Source organism: Scyliorhinus torazame, chromosome 15, assembly GCF_047496885.1.
Source record: "Scyliorhinus torazame isolate Kashiwa2021f chromosome 15, sScyTor2.1, whole genome shotgun sequence".
Taxonomy (NCBI): domain Eukaryota; kingdom Metazoa; phylum Chordata; class Chondrichthyes; order Carcharhiniformes; family Scyliorhinidae; genus Scyliorhinus; species Scyliorhinus torazame.
Window position 1 is genome coordinate 56,607,874 of NC_092721.1, and position 16,895 is coordinate 56,624,768.

The following is a 16,895-nucleotide window of genomic DNA, read 5'->3' on the forward strand; positions in this document are numbered from 1 at the left end:
GCGGAGATATGGGGGAAGGGGGATACAGGAGAAGGGGATATGGGGGATATGGGGAAGGGGGATATGGGGAAAGGGAGATATGGGGAAGGGAGATATGGGGGAAGGAGGGATATGGGGAGGGGGGAATATGGGTGAAGGGGGATATGGGGGGATATGGGGAAGGGGAAATGGGGAAGGTGAAATGCGGAAGGAGGATACGTGGGAAGGGGGGATATGGGGGAAAGGGGATATGAGGAAGGGGTGAAATGGGGGAAGGGGATGTAGGGGAATATGGGGGAAGGGGGATGTGGGGGAAGGGGGATATGGGGGGATATGGGGGAAGGGGGGATATAGGGGAAGGGGGATATGGGGGAAGGGGGATATTGGGGGATATGGGGGAAGGGGGATATGGGGGAATGGGGAAGCGGGAATATGGGGAAAGGGGGGATGGGGAAGGGGGAAAGGGGGCAGGCAGTGGGGGATCTCACTTGGCACTGCGCGGCGGGCGGACATTTTGCCGGGTCTCTGAGGGGGGGCGTCTTTTGTGCAGTGACGCCGCGCGGCATCACTAATGGCATGCGCGTCCGTGACGGGTGATGCCATCGTGAATGGCGTCACGCCGCTTCTAGCCCATTCCGGGCCAGAGAATTCGCGACGTTTCGGGGGGCCCGACGCCGGAGTGATTCGCACCCTTTTTGGCAGGGTTTGGGCCATCGCACCGATTCACGGAGAATCCCGCCCATATATGTTGTAGGTACTGCCACAGCGCTGTTAGGAGGGAAGTTGCAGGATTTGACCCAGCAACAACGAAAGAACAGCGATATATTTCCAAGTCACAATCGTGTGTGGCTTGGAGGGGAACTTGAAGTTGATGGTGTTCCCATGTATCTGCTGCCTTTGTTCTTCTGGGTTAGTGTTTTTCAAACTTTTTTCCCAGCACTGACTTTTGCGAACGGACTGAACTTTGGGACCCACGCTGGCTGTACTTCGCAACCCATGCCTCCTGACCTTCGCGATCCACACTTGCCGGCCTTCATGACACGCCATGTTCACTTACGTTTAATGTAAAAGAGAAGCCTGCTTGGTCCTCATGATCTCACTCCAATCAGGTTCACAGTAGGAGAGGATAATGTGCATATCAGGTGCAAACTTCAGCCAGTCCCTTTGTGCCATTTTCATCTTTGTGAGAACGGAAAATCCAACCTCGCACATGCAGATCGTCGTCAAGGACAATAGCAACAAAACTGGTTTCACTCAGCATTGGATACTCCTGATAGATACTACTCCAGTATTCTGGAGAGGGTAAATAAATTCAGTTGTTAGGTTTGTACACAAAATCCCAGATGCTCGGGGGAGGGCATCCCTCTGCGACCTATCCCATTCACCAGTAAAGAGATAGCAGAATGGGCTCTAAGACAAAATAGTACAGGACATGGTGAAGATACACAGAATATATTAGATTGGAGATTAGCTTGATAAGATATGAATATGGTTGAGGAATGGTTTAATGTAACCCGTTAACCGCCCAATTATACTGGAATCCCAAAAGGAAGTATATGCTTTCAGAATCATAAAACATATGGGACCCAATCAGTAGGCACGAGTCAGTGTGATCAGACCTTGAATTGGCAACCTCCTATGTTCCACCTTACAGCTAAAGGACTATTCATCTTTGATTGGTCAGGAGTTGAAAATCAAACCAGTGGAGGCTCCTGGGAAGGGGATTGATTAAACTAATGATGACTGATCATAGAGGAAACCTGATGGCATATGACGGCAAGTATTTTATCTGTGGCCATAAGGCGTACTCTTGGTTACCAGAAAATTGGAAAGGCTCCTGCTATTTAGGATACGTAGTCCCTTATGTGCATCACATTCAGCAATTGCAGGACCATCCCCATCACAGGATGACACAAAGTATTATGACATGGGCACAAATGCTGGGAATAATGATACCACCATTCGGAATAGCCACTAATGCAGACAAACTACGCGAACTATGAGACATCCTTGAGCAGGTAGCTAATGACACTGCAGAAGCTGTTAACCAGATAGAAACTGAGATGGTTGCTATTCGAACAGTTGCCGTGCAGAATCGAATGGCCTTTGATGTTTTTTTAGCTGAAAAGGGAGGTACATGTGCCCTGATTGGAAGTGACTGTTGCACATACATCCCTGATAACTCAGAGAAAATTGATAATCTGGTGGATCACATTCGTAGAGAGGTAACAAGATTACATGAAAATGAGGGATGGGACTTTGGCTTTGGATGGTAGGATCGTTAGGACAGAGGATTGTGTTCTGAATTATAATCGCCATTGTAATCTTGATTGTCGTATGGTTACTATTTTAATGTTGCACAAGATATTTTTATTGTACGAACACATGAACAGCCCTAACCACCTTGCCTCCTTGCTACCAGGCTCATAACACACAGGGAACTGCCGTTCGTCCATTCCCCTTACATTATAAACCACCCTTCTTTACGGAGGACACGATAATGTACTAAAAGGTGTTGATCAAAAGATCAACAAGGAGGGAATTGTGGAAGGGAAATTAATAAGTTGCCAACTTAGAGGCATGCTGGGAAATGCTTGACTATAGTTCAACACTGCCTTTGAAAGAAAATAAGTAGGTCAGGTAACATAAAAAAATGCTGCTTAATATTTTGGTCTTGGCCTTATTATGAAAACCATTGTCCAAAGATAACAAAATGTGTACTTGGGTTGTTTTTAGCCAAGGGCAAGAACATATGTACTACATATTTCATTTTACGTACTTTCCAAGGTCTATTTAATATAAACATGGTTGTTTTCTTCAAGCTGTTATTTCAGACTATAAAGATATGCTTTCTTGGGTCGAATCTCAGAGTGCTTTGCAGCCGGAACACTCTCTCTCCGCAAATATATTTGTGTGAATAAATTTCCTTAAATTGAACCTCAAGGAATTTGGCTTTATTATAATTTCCACGACAAGGTCCCCTATGCCGTTTTTTTCCACCCTATTAATCTGCCCTTCTGCCCTCAGAGATATATGCACAAACAATGAATTTCCCAGTATCAGTCCAATCATTGAATACTTCCTTGTCACATCCTTCCACATTTTTCAGGGTTAAATTTCTACTGCCACTTTTCTGTCCATTTGACCATCCCATCTATATCTTCCTGTAAACCAAGACACTCAATCTGACTGAAAACAACCCAGCCAATTTTGGGGTTATCCACAAACTTATTGATCCTACCCCCGACATAATCATCTATATAATTTATATAAATGACAAACATTAGGGGACCCAGCATAAACCCCTGCGGTACGCCACTGGACACTGGCTTCCAGTCACTAAATTTGCCCAGTGGGCACACTGCCCACTTATTAAGGGCAGCACAATTGCACAGTGGTTAGCACAGTTACTTCACAGCTTCAGAGTCCCAGGTTCGATTCCCAGCTTGGATCACTATCTGTGTTGAGTCTGCATGCTCTCCCCATGTCTACGGAGTTTCCTCTGGGTGCTCTAGTTTCCTTTCACAGTCCAAAGATATGCAGGTTAGGTGGATTTGCCATGCAAAATTGCCCCTAGTGTCCAAAAAGGTTAGGTAGGGTTACTGAGATAGGGTGGAGGTATGGGCTTAAGTGGGCTTGTGGACTGAGCAAAGGTTCTCCACAAAACAGTCACTCAGTCTGTGCTTGGTTTCCCCAATGTTCAGGGACTGCATTCTGAGCCAGGAATACAGACAGCTAATTTGAAGGAAGGGCATGTAAATCTATGCTTCACCGGGAAGTGCTTGGGGCCTTGGAGCATGAAGAGGCAGGGGATAAAGTGGCAGGAGCTGGTGCAGACTCAATGAGCCGAATGGCCTCCTTCTGCACTGTAAATTCTATGATGTCTTTGATAACATGGATGTGGGAGACAGGGTGATGACAGACAGCTGCTAAAGTGACTGAAAGCCAGTGTCCAGTGGCGTATGGACACTCAACCTCACTGTTAACTACCTGGCCAATGTGCCAGTGGCGTATGGACACTCAACCTCACTGTTAACTACCTGGCCAATTTGCCAGTGGCGTATGGACACTCAACCTCACTGTTAACTACCTGGCCAATTTGTCCCGCAAACTTACTGTCCTACCCCCAACATAGTCATCTATATCATTTATATAATTGACAAACAATAGGGGACTCAGCACAGACCCACTCATCCTCAATTTGGTAAGAACATCTCTATGAACCACTTGAAGTAGGATGGTAGAACCCTCAAGAGTATTGAAAGTCAAAGAGATCTAGGAGTACAGGTCCACAGGTCACTGAAAGGGGCAACACAGGTGGAGAAGGTAGTCAAGAAGGCATACGGCATGCTTGCCTTCATTGGCTGGGGCATTGAGTATAAGAATTGGCAAGTCATCTTGTAGCTGTATAGAACCTTAGTTAGGCCACACTTGGAGTATAGTGTTCAATTCTGGTCGCCACACTACCAGAAGGATGTGGAGGCTTTAGAGAGGGTGCAGAAGAGATTTACCAGAATGTTGCCTGGTATGGAGGGCATTAGATATGGAGGAGCGGTTGAATAAACTCGGTTTGTTCTCACTGGAACGAAGGAGGTTGAGGGGCGACCTGATAGAGGTCTACAAAATTATGAGGGGCATAGACAGAGTGGATAGTCAGAGGCTTTTCCCCGGGGTAGAGGGGTCAATTACTAGGGGGCATAGGTTTAAGGTGAGAGGGGCAAGGTTTAGAGTAGATGTACGAGGCAAGTTTTTTACGCAGAGAGTAGTGGGTGCCTGGAACTCGCTACCGGAGGAGGTGGTGGAAGCAGGGACGATAGTGACATTTAAGGGGCATCTTGACAAATACATGAATAGGATGGGAATAGAGGGATACGGACCCAGGAAGTGTAGAAGATTGTAGTTTAGTCGGGCAGCATGGTCGGCACGGGTTTGCTGTACATTTCTTTGTTCTTTGTTCTTTGAGGTGAGCCGTGCGCAGGATGAGGTGGAATTTACCCTACAGAGGGCCTCATTCCACATATCCTCATCTAAGATGGGTCCCAACTCCTCCCATTTCGCCAGCACCTGATCAAGCGATGTAGATTTCAATGTGATGGTCCACTCGTAGATGTTCGAGATCCTCCCCTCTCCCAGTACTTGCCACCCACAATATTTCCTGCAACAGGGGAGAGCTGTGTCATGAAGTGGAACCAAGGACAAACCTCGCAGACTAAGTCATGCAATTGAAAATATCGGAATAGTTGGAATTTCCGCAAGAACCTCCCAACTGGCGAACCGTCCATCTCTCACTTCAAAGAGTTGATTACCATCAGCTGTTAGCGGGGGGAGAAGGGAGAGGTAGGGTCATTGGCGCAGTTAGGTGGGATAACGGGAGTGTTTTTCCACATCTCTGATTTCTTGTGTTGTTAACATGGCAATTGTACCATGTTTGAACAATGTTCATAGTTGTGTTGTAGTTTAGTTTGTGTTTGTTAAATATGAAACCTTCAGTAAAGTATATATATATATATTTTAAATGTTGACTCTGTTTCATTCCCACATGTGTTTCCACACTTGCTGAGATTTGCCACCATTTTCTGTTTTCACTTCATATTTCCAGCAACCGCAGTTTTTTTACAAATCATATGGTTTACTTCTCAAGAGGTGAGAAGCAGAGAAATGGAGTAGGAATCCCAGTAATCAAAAGAGACAAGCGGTAAGTTCAAGGTTACTGGCCAATCTCAGAAAGAGTGATCATGATCATGGCGTGGCACGGTGGCACAGTGGTTAGCACTGCTGCCAAACAGCGCCAGGGACCCGTGTTCGATTCCGACCTCGGGTGACTGCCTGTGTGGAGGTTGTACATTCTCCTCATGTCTGCTTGGGTTTCCTGCGGGTGCTCCGGTTTCCTCACGCAGTCCAAAGATGTGCAGGTTAAGTGATAAGTTGCCCTGTTGGGTGGGGTTGCAAGAATAGGACAGTGGATTGGGCCTAAGTTGGATGGTCTTTCGAAGGGTCGGTGCAGACTCGATGGGCTGAATATCCTCCTTCTACAATGTAGAGATTCTATAATTCTATAAAGACCAATGAAAAGCCTATTGAGCTGGTCGTCATACAAGTTTATGCCCTGACACAAGATCACAGTAAGCAGGAAATAGAGGCATTTTATGATATTGTTAGGTATATGATCAAATCAAATCAAATGATGTGGTAATTATAATGGGCAACTCAAACGTGGAAGTTGGTGAAGGAACTTCAGGAACACATGTCGGTAATATGGCCTTGGGTCAAGAAATGAAAGAGGAGAGAGAATAATACAATTTCTTCAAAAAAATGATTTGATGGAGGCAAATATCTTTTTAAGCAACCAAAAAGAAGGCTGTACACTTGGAGAAGTCTAAACGATGAGTATAGAAATCAAATAGATTATGTGATGGTGGAATATGTTTTCGAAACAGTATGCATAAAACTCATAGGTCATGGACATAATTTCAGATAATTTGGGGTGACATGTGGCGCAGTGGTTAGCACTGAGACAACGGCACTAAGGACTCGGGTTGGAATCCTGGCCGTGTGTCACTGTTCCTGTGGAGTTTGCACATTCTTCCCGTGACTGCGTGGGATTCACCCCCACAACTCAAAGATGTGCAGGTTAGGTGGATTAGTCACACTAAATTGCCCCTTAATTGGAAAAAAAATAATTGGGTACTCTAAATTTAATAAAAATAAATAAAATAAAATAAATTCAGGTAATTTTTTCCATGTGGAAAAATCTATGATGAAACTGGAAATGCCAAAAAAGAAAAAGGTTTGCTACCATTTAGACCTTGACATGTTGAAGGAGGAGAGCATCAGACAATCATTCATTCTTAAAGTAAAAAACAAGCATGACTGCCTCAGGTTTGAGAAAATAGAACAAACAAAGGCCTCAGAACAATAAATAAAAAGCAAATGGAAAAACATGAAATACAGTATGCAACATGCTGCAGAGGAAATAATACAAAATCTGTAAAGAAAAAGATACAAGAATGGATAACAGATGTGATATTGGCAATGATGATAGAAAGGGGAAAGAAAAGAAGCATACCCGAGTCTGATGAATTTGAAAAGAAAATAAAGAATGCATGCAGGCAGTTTGAAGAGGAATGCTATAATGAGGTATCCGATGAAGTCTTGGAACTGAAATCTTCAACAGATAAAAAGAAAGGGATAACAGCAAATAATTGGTGCATGAAAGACAAGGATGGGAAAATAACGTTTGAAAGGAATGCAGCGGCAAAAACTGGACAGGATATCTCAGTGAATTGTCTGATGGTTCAAATCGAGAAAGTCCTCAAGATATCGAAGCAAATGAAGGAACAAACATTAAAGTCCGAGAGGTCAAAAGTGCTTTGAAATTGAGTATAGGAAACACTCCAGATGAAGTAACAACTGAATATCCAAAAGCTCTTGGAGAAATAAAATTAGAAGTGATCACAGAAATTTGTGATCAGATATATACAAAGGATACATTCCAAGTGACTTGAGACAATTGCTATTCTTTAAGTTGGTGACAATACCTAAAGAAATTAGGGGCTATCATTTTAAAGCTATAAACTAATGAGTTATCTCATTAAACTGATCTTGAAAATCATAATAGAAAGAAATAATATATATGAAGCAGAAATTGGTGTAACACAGTTTGGATTTAGACCTGGAATAGGAACATAGAACATACAGTGCAGTAGGAGGCCATTCAGCCATCGAGTCTGCACCGACCCACTTAAGCCCTCACTCCCATCCTATCCCCATAACCCAATAACCCCTCCTAACCTTTTTTGGTCACTAAGGGAAATTTATCATGGCCAATCCACCTAAGCTGCACGTCTTTGGACTGTGGGAGGAAACCGGAGCACCCGGAGGAAACCCACACAGACACAAGAAGAACGTGCAGACTCCGCACAGACAGTGACCCAGCAGGGAATCGAACCTGGAACTCTGGCGCTGTGAAGCCACAGAGGGAACAAGAGAGGGAACTCAAGAAAAATCTTCGATAAATATCTCTAAGTGAAAAAGACAGTTACATATGCTTCAAAGGCTATGAAAATGCATTTTAATGCATTTATCACCAAAAGAAAAAGTGTGACATTGACATGAAAGATGTGCAATTTATCCAAAGCCTATTTTGGGACCAAATAGCAATCATCAGGCTGAAAGATGAACCATCAGATATGCTTCAAGTGAAGAGATGACATGGCAGCATACCTTCGCCAAAATTATTCAATCTGTACACATAATAACTATTTGGAGAATAAAACTACAAATTGCTTCTTGCAGAATCACAAGAGGACCTTACAAAATATCTTAAGGAAATGCAGTAGTTTGGAGTATTGATTGAATATCAACACGAAAAGACAAGAACAATGGTAGTTAGAAGGAATACATTAGAAGAATCAAGATTAAAATTGAAGTGGATTGTGCCACACTGGAGCAAGTTGATGCATTTGTCTATTTAGAACTAATGATAACAGAAGTTGATAGATATGATGACAAAGTTAGAAGAAGTACAGAGATAGTATGGAGGATAACAGAGCATGAATAGAGAACAGCGGAGTCACAGAATAAAATAACATGAGGAGAGCAGAGACACAGGATAACAGAGCACAAGAAGAGCCTCAGAGACGCAGATAAAAGAGCTCGACGAGAGCGGAGACACACACAAAAAGAGCATGAGGAGAGCCTCAGAGACACAGGATAAAAGAGCACAAGGAGAGCATGAGGAGAATGGAAACTAGAAAAGGGACAGGTGTAAGGGATAGTGTATTATAAGACCCAGACTTCGGCCATATGGCCCATCGAGTCTGCCCCGCCATTCAATCATGGCTGAAATGTTTCTCATCCCCATTCTCCTGCTTTCTCCCCATAACCCCTGATCCCCTTATTAATCAAGAACCTATCTACCTCTGTCTTAAAGACACTCAGTGGCTTGGTCTCCGCAGCCTACTGCGGCAAACAGTTCCACAGATTCACCGCCCTCTGACTGAAGAAATTCCTCCCCATCTCAGTTTTAAAGGATTGTCCCTTTAGTCTGAGGCTGTGCCCTCGGATTCTAGTTTTTCCAATGAGTGGAAACATCCTCTCCACGTCCAGTCTGTCTAGGTTGCTCAGTATCCTGTAAGTTTCAATAAGATCTCCCCTCATCCTTAATAGCTGGCTGAGGACAGCAAAGTAGGTCTATAAATAAAAGGACTAAAATTTTAAAATAAAATAATTTTTAGACATAAAATAATTAAAATAAATACCTAAAGCACATAATAAGTTTATCTTATTTGCAGGTGGACGACATTTAATAAGCAAAGAATGACTAAAAGATTAATTAGGAGGGAAAATGAGAGTACAAGAGTTTGAGCTGGAGAAGAGTTGGATTAATATTTTTAACTTAAAAAAGAGTAATTATGAAGGCATTAAAGCAGAGCTAACAGAAATGAACTGGCAATTTAGGTTAAGAGATAGATCAATAGAGATGCACTGGCACATATTTAAGAGGATCATTCAGAACACACAGAATTGAAACATTCCAATCAGAAAATAAATTTCAAGGGGAGAACCCAACTTCCATGGTTGACTAAAAAAGGTAAAGATATTACAAAACTCATAGAGAAAGCATATCATTGTGCAAAGATGGCTGGCAGGTCAGAAGATTGAAGAAAAAATTCCAAAGATTAGTAAGAAGGGAAAATTAGAGTCCAAGATAAATCTAGGTAGAAATAGAAAGAGCTTCTAAAGATATTTTGAAAAAGCAGAGTTAACAAAGAGAGATTTTGTCCAATGAGAAGTGAGTCTGGGGAATTAATAATGGAAAATAAGGAGAATGCAGAGGATTGAACAGTTGGTTTGTAGCAATCTTCACTGTAATAGATGTAAATAAGAACTGAAAGGGAGGAACTCATGAGAATTACAATTTCTCAATTACAATCATTGAGAAAATTGTTGGAGCTGGGAGCTGACAAGTCACCAGGGCCGCATGGGAGGGGGTCAGGAAGCAGGCAACTATAGGCAACTTAGTTGAACATCAGTCACAGGGAAAACATTAGAACATAGAACATACAGTGCAGAAAGAGGCCATTCAGCCCATCGAGTCTGCATCGACCCACTTAAACCCTCACTTCCACCCTATCCCCGTAACCCAATAACCCTCCTAACCTTTTTGGTCACATGGCCAATCCACCTAAGCTGCACGTCTTTAGAAGGAAACCGGAGGAAACCCACGCAGACACAGGGAGAACGTGCAGACTCTGCACAGACAGTGACCCAGCGGGGAATCAAACCTGGGACCTTGGCGCTGTGAAGCCACAGTGCTATCCAATTGTGCTACTGTGCTGCCATTATTAGAAAGTATTATTAAAGCCATTATAGCAGGGAGCTTAGATGAATTTAAGATAATCAGGCAGAGTCAACATGGTTTTGTGGAAGGGAAATCATGTTTAACCAATTTATTGGAGTTCTTTGAAGAAATAACATGTGATGTTGATAAAGGGGAACTGTACACAATTTTTAGAAGGCATTTGATACACAACAAATGTTATAGTGGAAAATAAAATCTCATGGTGTACTGGGTAACAGGTTGGCATGAAAGAAGATTGCCTAACTGGAAACAGAGAGTCGGCATAAATTGGTCATTTTTGGTTAGCAAGATGGAACCAGTGATGTACCACAGCAATCAGTGCTGGGGCTTCAACTATTTATAATGACTTGAATGAAGGGACAAAGATATAGTTACCAAATTTGATGATGACAGAAAGATAGGTAGGGAAATAAATTGTGAAGAGGCCAAAAGGAGGCTACAAAAGGATAAATAGGTTCGGTGAGTGGGGAAGATCTGGCAAATGGAGCATAATTTGGACCAACATACAATTGTTCCATTTGGCAGGAAGAATAAGAATGAAACATATTATCTAAATGGGGATAACTGCAGAGCTCTAAGATCCAGAGGGATCTGATTCAGCTGTTACGGGCATTGGTGAGAGCACATCTGGAATATTGAATGCAGTATTGGTCACCATATTTAGATCATAGATCATAGAATTTACAGTGCAGAAGGAGGGCATTCAGCCCATCAAATCTGCACCAGCTCTTGGAAAGAGCACCCCAATTAAGCTCACACCTCCACTCTATCCCCATAACACAGTAACCCCACCTAACCTAAGGGCAATTTAGCATGGCCAATCCACCTAATCCGCACATCTTTGGACTGCGGGAGCAAACTGGAGCACCGGGAGGAAACCGGAGCACCCGGAAGAAACCCACGCAGAATGTGCAGACTCTGCACAGACAGTGACCCAAGCCAGGAATCGAACCTGGAGCCCTGGAGCTATGAAGCACCTGTGCTAACCACTATGCTACCGTGCTGCCCCTTTTTAAGGAACGATGTGTTGGAAGCAGTTCAGAGAAGGTTTACCAGACTAATACCAGGAATGGGTGGGTTGTCTTACGAGGTAAGGTTGGACATGTTAGGCTTGTATCTGCTGGAGCTTCGAAGAGTAACAGGTGACTTGACTGAAACATATAAAGGTCCTGAGGGGTATTGATAGGGTGGATGTGGAGAGGCTGTGGGAGAATCTAGAAATTGGGATCACTTTAAAAATCAGGGGTTGCCATTTAAAACAGAGATTAGGCCAAATCATTTTCTCTGAGGGTTACGAGTCTTTGGAACTCTCTCAGTGGAGGCAGTGGAGGTGGAATCTTTTTAAGGTCGAAGTAGATAGATTCTTGATAGGGAAGGTGGTGAAATGTTTTCCGGGGTAGAGAGGAATATGGAACTGTGGTTAAAATCAGATCACCCATACTGCATTCAATGGCTGAGTAGGCTCAAAGGGCCATGTGGCCAACTCCTACTCCTAATTCATATGTCCGTCAATTCGTATACTTAGATGTCATTATTTGCAGATGAAGAATGTGTGAACAAGAAAATTCAAGCTTGTAACAAGGAAGAAATTAGTAAGATGCTATATTTCATCCACTTTTCTGCACACCTCAGAAACCTGGAAAATAAATAAAGATCTGGTAGAAAGTAGAGGCCTTTGAAATGTGGATGCTTTGACATAAATTTAAAATTCTACTTACTGACCATTGGAAAAATGAAGCGGCGCTTGAAATAGCACGAGCAAGGTGAAGACTAAAAAGTGACTTCCGAAAAAGAAAATGTCTACATCTCCGCCAATTAATAATAATCACCTGTTCGGGGAGGCCGGTACGGGAATTGAACCCCGCTGCTGGCATTGTTCAACTGCTGATTAGCCAACTGTTTAACCCACCAGCCCCAGTCCCAGTAAATTGACCGGATCTGAAAAGCTAAAGGTCTCCTATTGAGTGCAGAGAGGGGGGCAGCAGAAAGTGAGGTTGACCGAGGCACAATGGGTATCAGATGTCACTGAAAGGTTGCAAATGAGCTACAGTGAATATGTGAGGATGGCACAAGATCATGACAACAGGAGTAGCTGCAAGTAGCAGCATTTTAAAGTGCTTTCCTGACATAAAAACAAACCTTTTTTTATTCTCACATGGGAAGTGGGCATCACTGGCAAGGCCACCATTTAATGCTCATATTGAATTGCTGTCCATGTGATGCGCATAAACCCAATATTCCAGTCCCAAGTGCCACGGGAACCGTCGTCTGTTAACCTCGGGTGGGAATTTTCAATCTCGGAGTCGGCACGGTCAGAAAATCGCCCCTCACAGTTCGCCCATACTTCCAATTAAGGATGGGCTGTGACTTGGTGGGGAACCTGCAGGTGGTGATTTATCCATGTGTCTGCTGGCTTTGTACTTCTAGGCTGTCGAAATGTGGAAGGTGCTGTCAAACGGAGTAAGTTGCTACAGTACATCATGTAGCCAGTACACACTGCCGTCACTGGTGATTTATACTTTGTGCCTCGGTAACACTGGGCACCTTATGCTGGAATAACTCATTTCCACTTTTATAGTTACAAACATATGTAATGTATTCACTTATTCTTAGTGATGCTGTTGTTCTTTGAAACCACTCAGAGCTTGAACTGTCCTCATTTGGCAAGTTTGTTGCTGATCAGATTGATTTGTCACCAAGCCAAAAGGAAGTGTCCTTCTGCTTGTATTGCCCTGCCTTCTCTCCCTGTACCAGCAACAATATTTTTACATCATTGCTTATGTCCCACAACACCTTCACCACAAAGCATGACCAATAACTTTCTCGCAGGAAAATCAGTGCACCACCATACCATAGGCTGTTTAGCACAGGGCTAAATCGCTGGCTTTGAAAGCAGACCAAGGCAGGCCAGCAGCGTGGTTCAATTCCCGTAACAGCCTCCCCGAACAGGCGCCGGAATGTGGCGACTAGGGGCTTTTCACAGTAACTTCATTTGAAGCCTACTTGTGACAATAAGCGATTTTCATTTCATTTCATTTCATACTAAATACAGAACGTCAGTGTCACAGATATGTTTTCTAGTGACTTTGTTTGTCAGTGACTATGTTTTCTAGTCACTGGCAGACCTAACATTGCACAACACATTTAGAGGAAAATAAATGTAACTACAACCCTCTCAGAGATGACACCATTTTTACACACGTGTCGGCATGTCTTTCATTACATGAAAAAAAGAGTTTGAAGGAAAATGGGAACACTTACCATGGATAAGGTATAGCAACACAAAGAGAAAGAATGGAGGATGGTCATGTTTTACTTGTGTCGCCATAGTTTTCGTGTCAGATCATCACAGTTTGTTCAGCAATTGTGGCTCCACAGGATCACTACAGTACAGGAAGCTGAGCTCAAAAGTGAGTCAGTGAACCACAGCACTAATGTTAACTTTATCTTTGTTTTGTTTCATCATTCAGCCACATCCGTTTAACAGCATAGTTAGCAGCAGCTACACATGCAGCATTCAACAGTAACACCCACAGGTAAAACACCAGCTGTATGAAAATTTTTGATCAGAGAAAATAATTTGCTTTTTGTACCTCCTATAGAAAGCAATGAAGCAATATTCTATTCCGATGAAGCAATATTCAATTCAAGTAGGACAGCAGCCATTTGTTTGGGTACGCCAGAGAAATCCTTCCTTCAACCTACCTCACAAGATTACCTGATCTTTCAATACATATTTTCACTTAAATATTATGTAAGATATCCAAAGGAGTTTACATAGAAATTAGACATGAGAAGCAGGGCCTTCAGCCTAACCAGTCAATGTTATTTATCCAAATCCATGTGCTCATCCTGTGTTCCCATAAACCTTTATTCCCATTTCCTTTTCCCAAATATCTAATCAATTCTTAAATGATAACATAGTCACTGCTTTGCCACTACTTTTTTGAAGTACATTGCACACCAGTGCAACCATTTATGTAAAATATTTCACCTCATCTCTGTCATTTAATCTTATATCGTTATTCCTCACTCAACCACAGTAAACAACATATTCCTTTGCAATTTTAAGTAAATCAATCAAATTGCCCTTCAATTTCCCTCTGTTCTAATCAAAACAGGTGCAATTTTTCAAGTGTTCTTTCAGGTTTGTATTTCCTCATATCATGCATCATAGTTTATAGTTTGTAACTTCTTTTTGTGGCTTTCAATTTGTAAGGACTATATGCTTTGTTATAGCGGGCCAGGGATTAAGGGCCCAAGAGTAATTGATATCTGATATTAAAGGTTTAATTTAAAGGGGTAAGTCATGGCTGGAGAGTGCAAAGCCATGGTGTGCACTTCCTGCTCTATGTGGGAAGCCGGAAAAATGTCCAGTACCCGGGACCAGCATTTGTGCAGCAAGTGTCTCCAGCTGCAGATCCTGTATTCTTGGGTTTCGGAGTTGGACTGATGGCTGGGGACACTGGGGAGCATCCGTGAAGCAGAGAGTATCGTGGATAGCACATATAGAGAGGTGGTCACACTGCGGGTTAAGGCTTCAAAGGCAAAAAGGGAATGGGTGACTGCCAAGCAGAGTACGAGGGCTAGGCAGGGGAGTGCAGGAATCTCTTGAGGCCATTCCCCTGCAAAACAGATATACCGCTTTGGATACTGTTTTGGGAAATAGTCTCTCAGGAGAAAGCAGCAGCAGGCAAATTTTTTAAACCACAGTCGGCTCTGCTGCATGGGAGAAGAGTAAAAAGTATGGGAATGCAATAGTTATAAAGGATTCAATTGTAAGGGGAATAGATAGGCATTCCTGTGGCCGTAAATGAGACTCCAGGATGGTATGTTGCCTCCCTGGTGAGAGGGTCAAGGATGCCTCAGAGCGGCTGCAGGACATTCTGGAGGGAGAGTGTGAACAGTCTATGGTTGTAACACACATTTGTGCAAACAGTATAGGTATAAAAAAAGGGGACACATTCTTAAAAGCCGAATATAGGGAGTTAGGAAGTAAGTGGAAAAGTAGGACTTCAAAGGTCGTGATCTCAGGATTGCTACTAGTGCCACATGCGAGTCAGAGGAGGAATAGCAGGATATATCAGATGAGTATGTGGCTGAAGAGGTGCTGTGAGGGGGCTGTTTTCAGATTCCTGAGACATTGGGAGCAGTTTTGGGGGAGGTGGGACCAGGACAAACTGGATGGTTACAACTGAGCAGGACCGGGACTGATATCCTTGGGGGATAATGGTTGAGGAGGTATGGGAATCTATGCAAGGAATCAGAGGAAGTAGAATAAAGGACAAGAACAAAAAACAGTAGGGGGACTGAGAAACGTGATAGAGAAGTCAAGGACCAGAATCAAACAGGGCCTCAGTGAAAAATAATGTGAATGGAACAAATAATGTTAAAAAGACCAGCCTTTGCGCATTAAGGCTCACAGCATTTGCAATAAAGTGGATGAATTAATTGTGCAAATAGATGTAAACAGGTTTGAGAGAGTAGGGATTACAGAAACATGCAGCAAGGTGACCAAGAATGGGAACTAAATGTCCAGGGGTATGTAGTATTTAGAAAAGACAGATACAAAGGAAAAGGTGGTGAAGTTTCATTGCTAATTAAAGAGGAATAGTGAGGAAAGATATTGGGGGGGATTCTCCTTTTCTGAGACTAAGTGTTCTGACACTCGGGATGTCCAGCCGCACATACATATTACAATCCTGGAGCTGGAGCTGGATGAACTGAGGATCATTTGGGAGGCAGTCAGTTATAGATAGAAGCTACAGTGATGTAGTTACTCCTAAGAATGAAGGTAGCTGGGTGACGTTTAAAAGGAGGGGGAAGAAGCAGTCAGTGCAGGGATCCCCTGTGGTTGTTCCCCTCAATAACAGGTATACCGTTTTGGATACTGTTGGGGGGACTGACCTACCAGAGGTAAGCCACAGTGACCAGGTCTCTGACACTGAGTCTGTCCCTATGGCTCAGAAGGGAAGGGGGGAGAGCAGGACAGCATTAGTTATTGGAGACTCTATGGTTAGAGGTACAGATAGGCGGTTCTGTGGCAACGATAGAGGCTCACGGTTGGTGGGTTGCCTCCCGGGTGCCAAGGTCCGTGACATCTCTGATTGTTTTTTCAAGATCCTTAAGGGGGAGGGGGAGCAGCCACAAGTCGTTGTACACATCGGTACCAGCGACATAGGTAGGAAAAGGGACGGGGATGTAAAACAGGAATTCAGGGAGCTAGGGTGGAAGCTGAGAGCCAGGACAGACCGTGTTGTCAGCTCTGGTTTGCTGCCAGTGCCATGTGCTAGCGATGTGAAGAACAGGGAGAGAGTGCAGTTAAACACGTGGCTACAGGGATGGTGTAGGAGGGAGGGTTTCAGTTACTTGGATAATTGGAGCACATTCTGGGGAAGGTGGGACCTGGACAAACAGGACGCATTAGACCTGAACCAGAGGGGCGCCAAAATCCTGGGAGGGAAATTTGCTACAGCTCTTCGGGGGGGGGGGGGGGGATGGGGACTCTTCTTCCGAGGTAGTATGGGCTGAGGTTAGAAACAGGAAAGGAGAG

At 43.5% G+C, this 16,895-nt stretch overlaps 1 protein-coding gene across 1 annotated transcript in view; it reads right to left on the minus strand.

Annotated features, from left to right (window-relative positions):
- The window catches only part of LOC140391389 (T-cell surface protein tactile-like), a 187,607-nt gene extending 173,879 nt beyond the window's left edge, over nt 1-13,728 (minus strand). Inside the window, exon 1 of the mRNA XM_072475937.1 lies at nt 13,604-13,728. Coding sequence (XP_072332038.1) covers nt 13,604-13,670 — 67 coding nt within the window. The 5' untranslated portion in view covers nt 13,671-13,728. The remainder of the gene's footprint in view (nt 1-13,603) is intronic.
- Nucleotides 13,729-16,895: the final 3,167 nt, after the last annotated feature.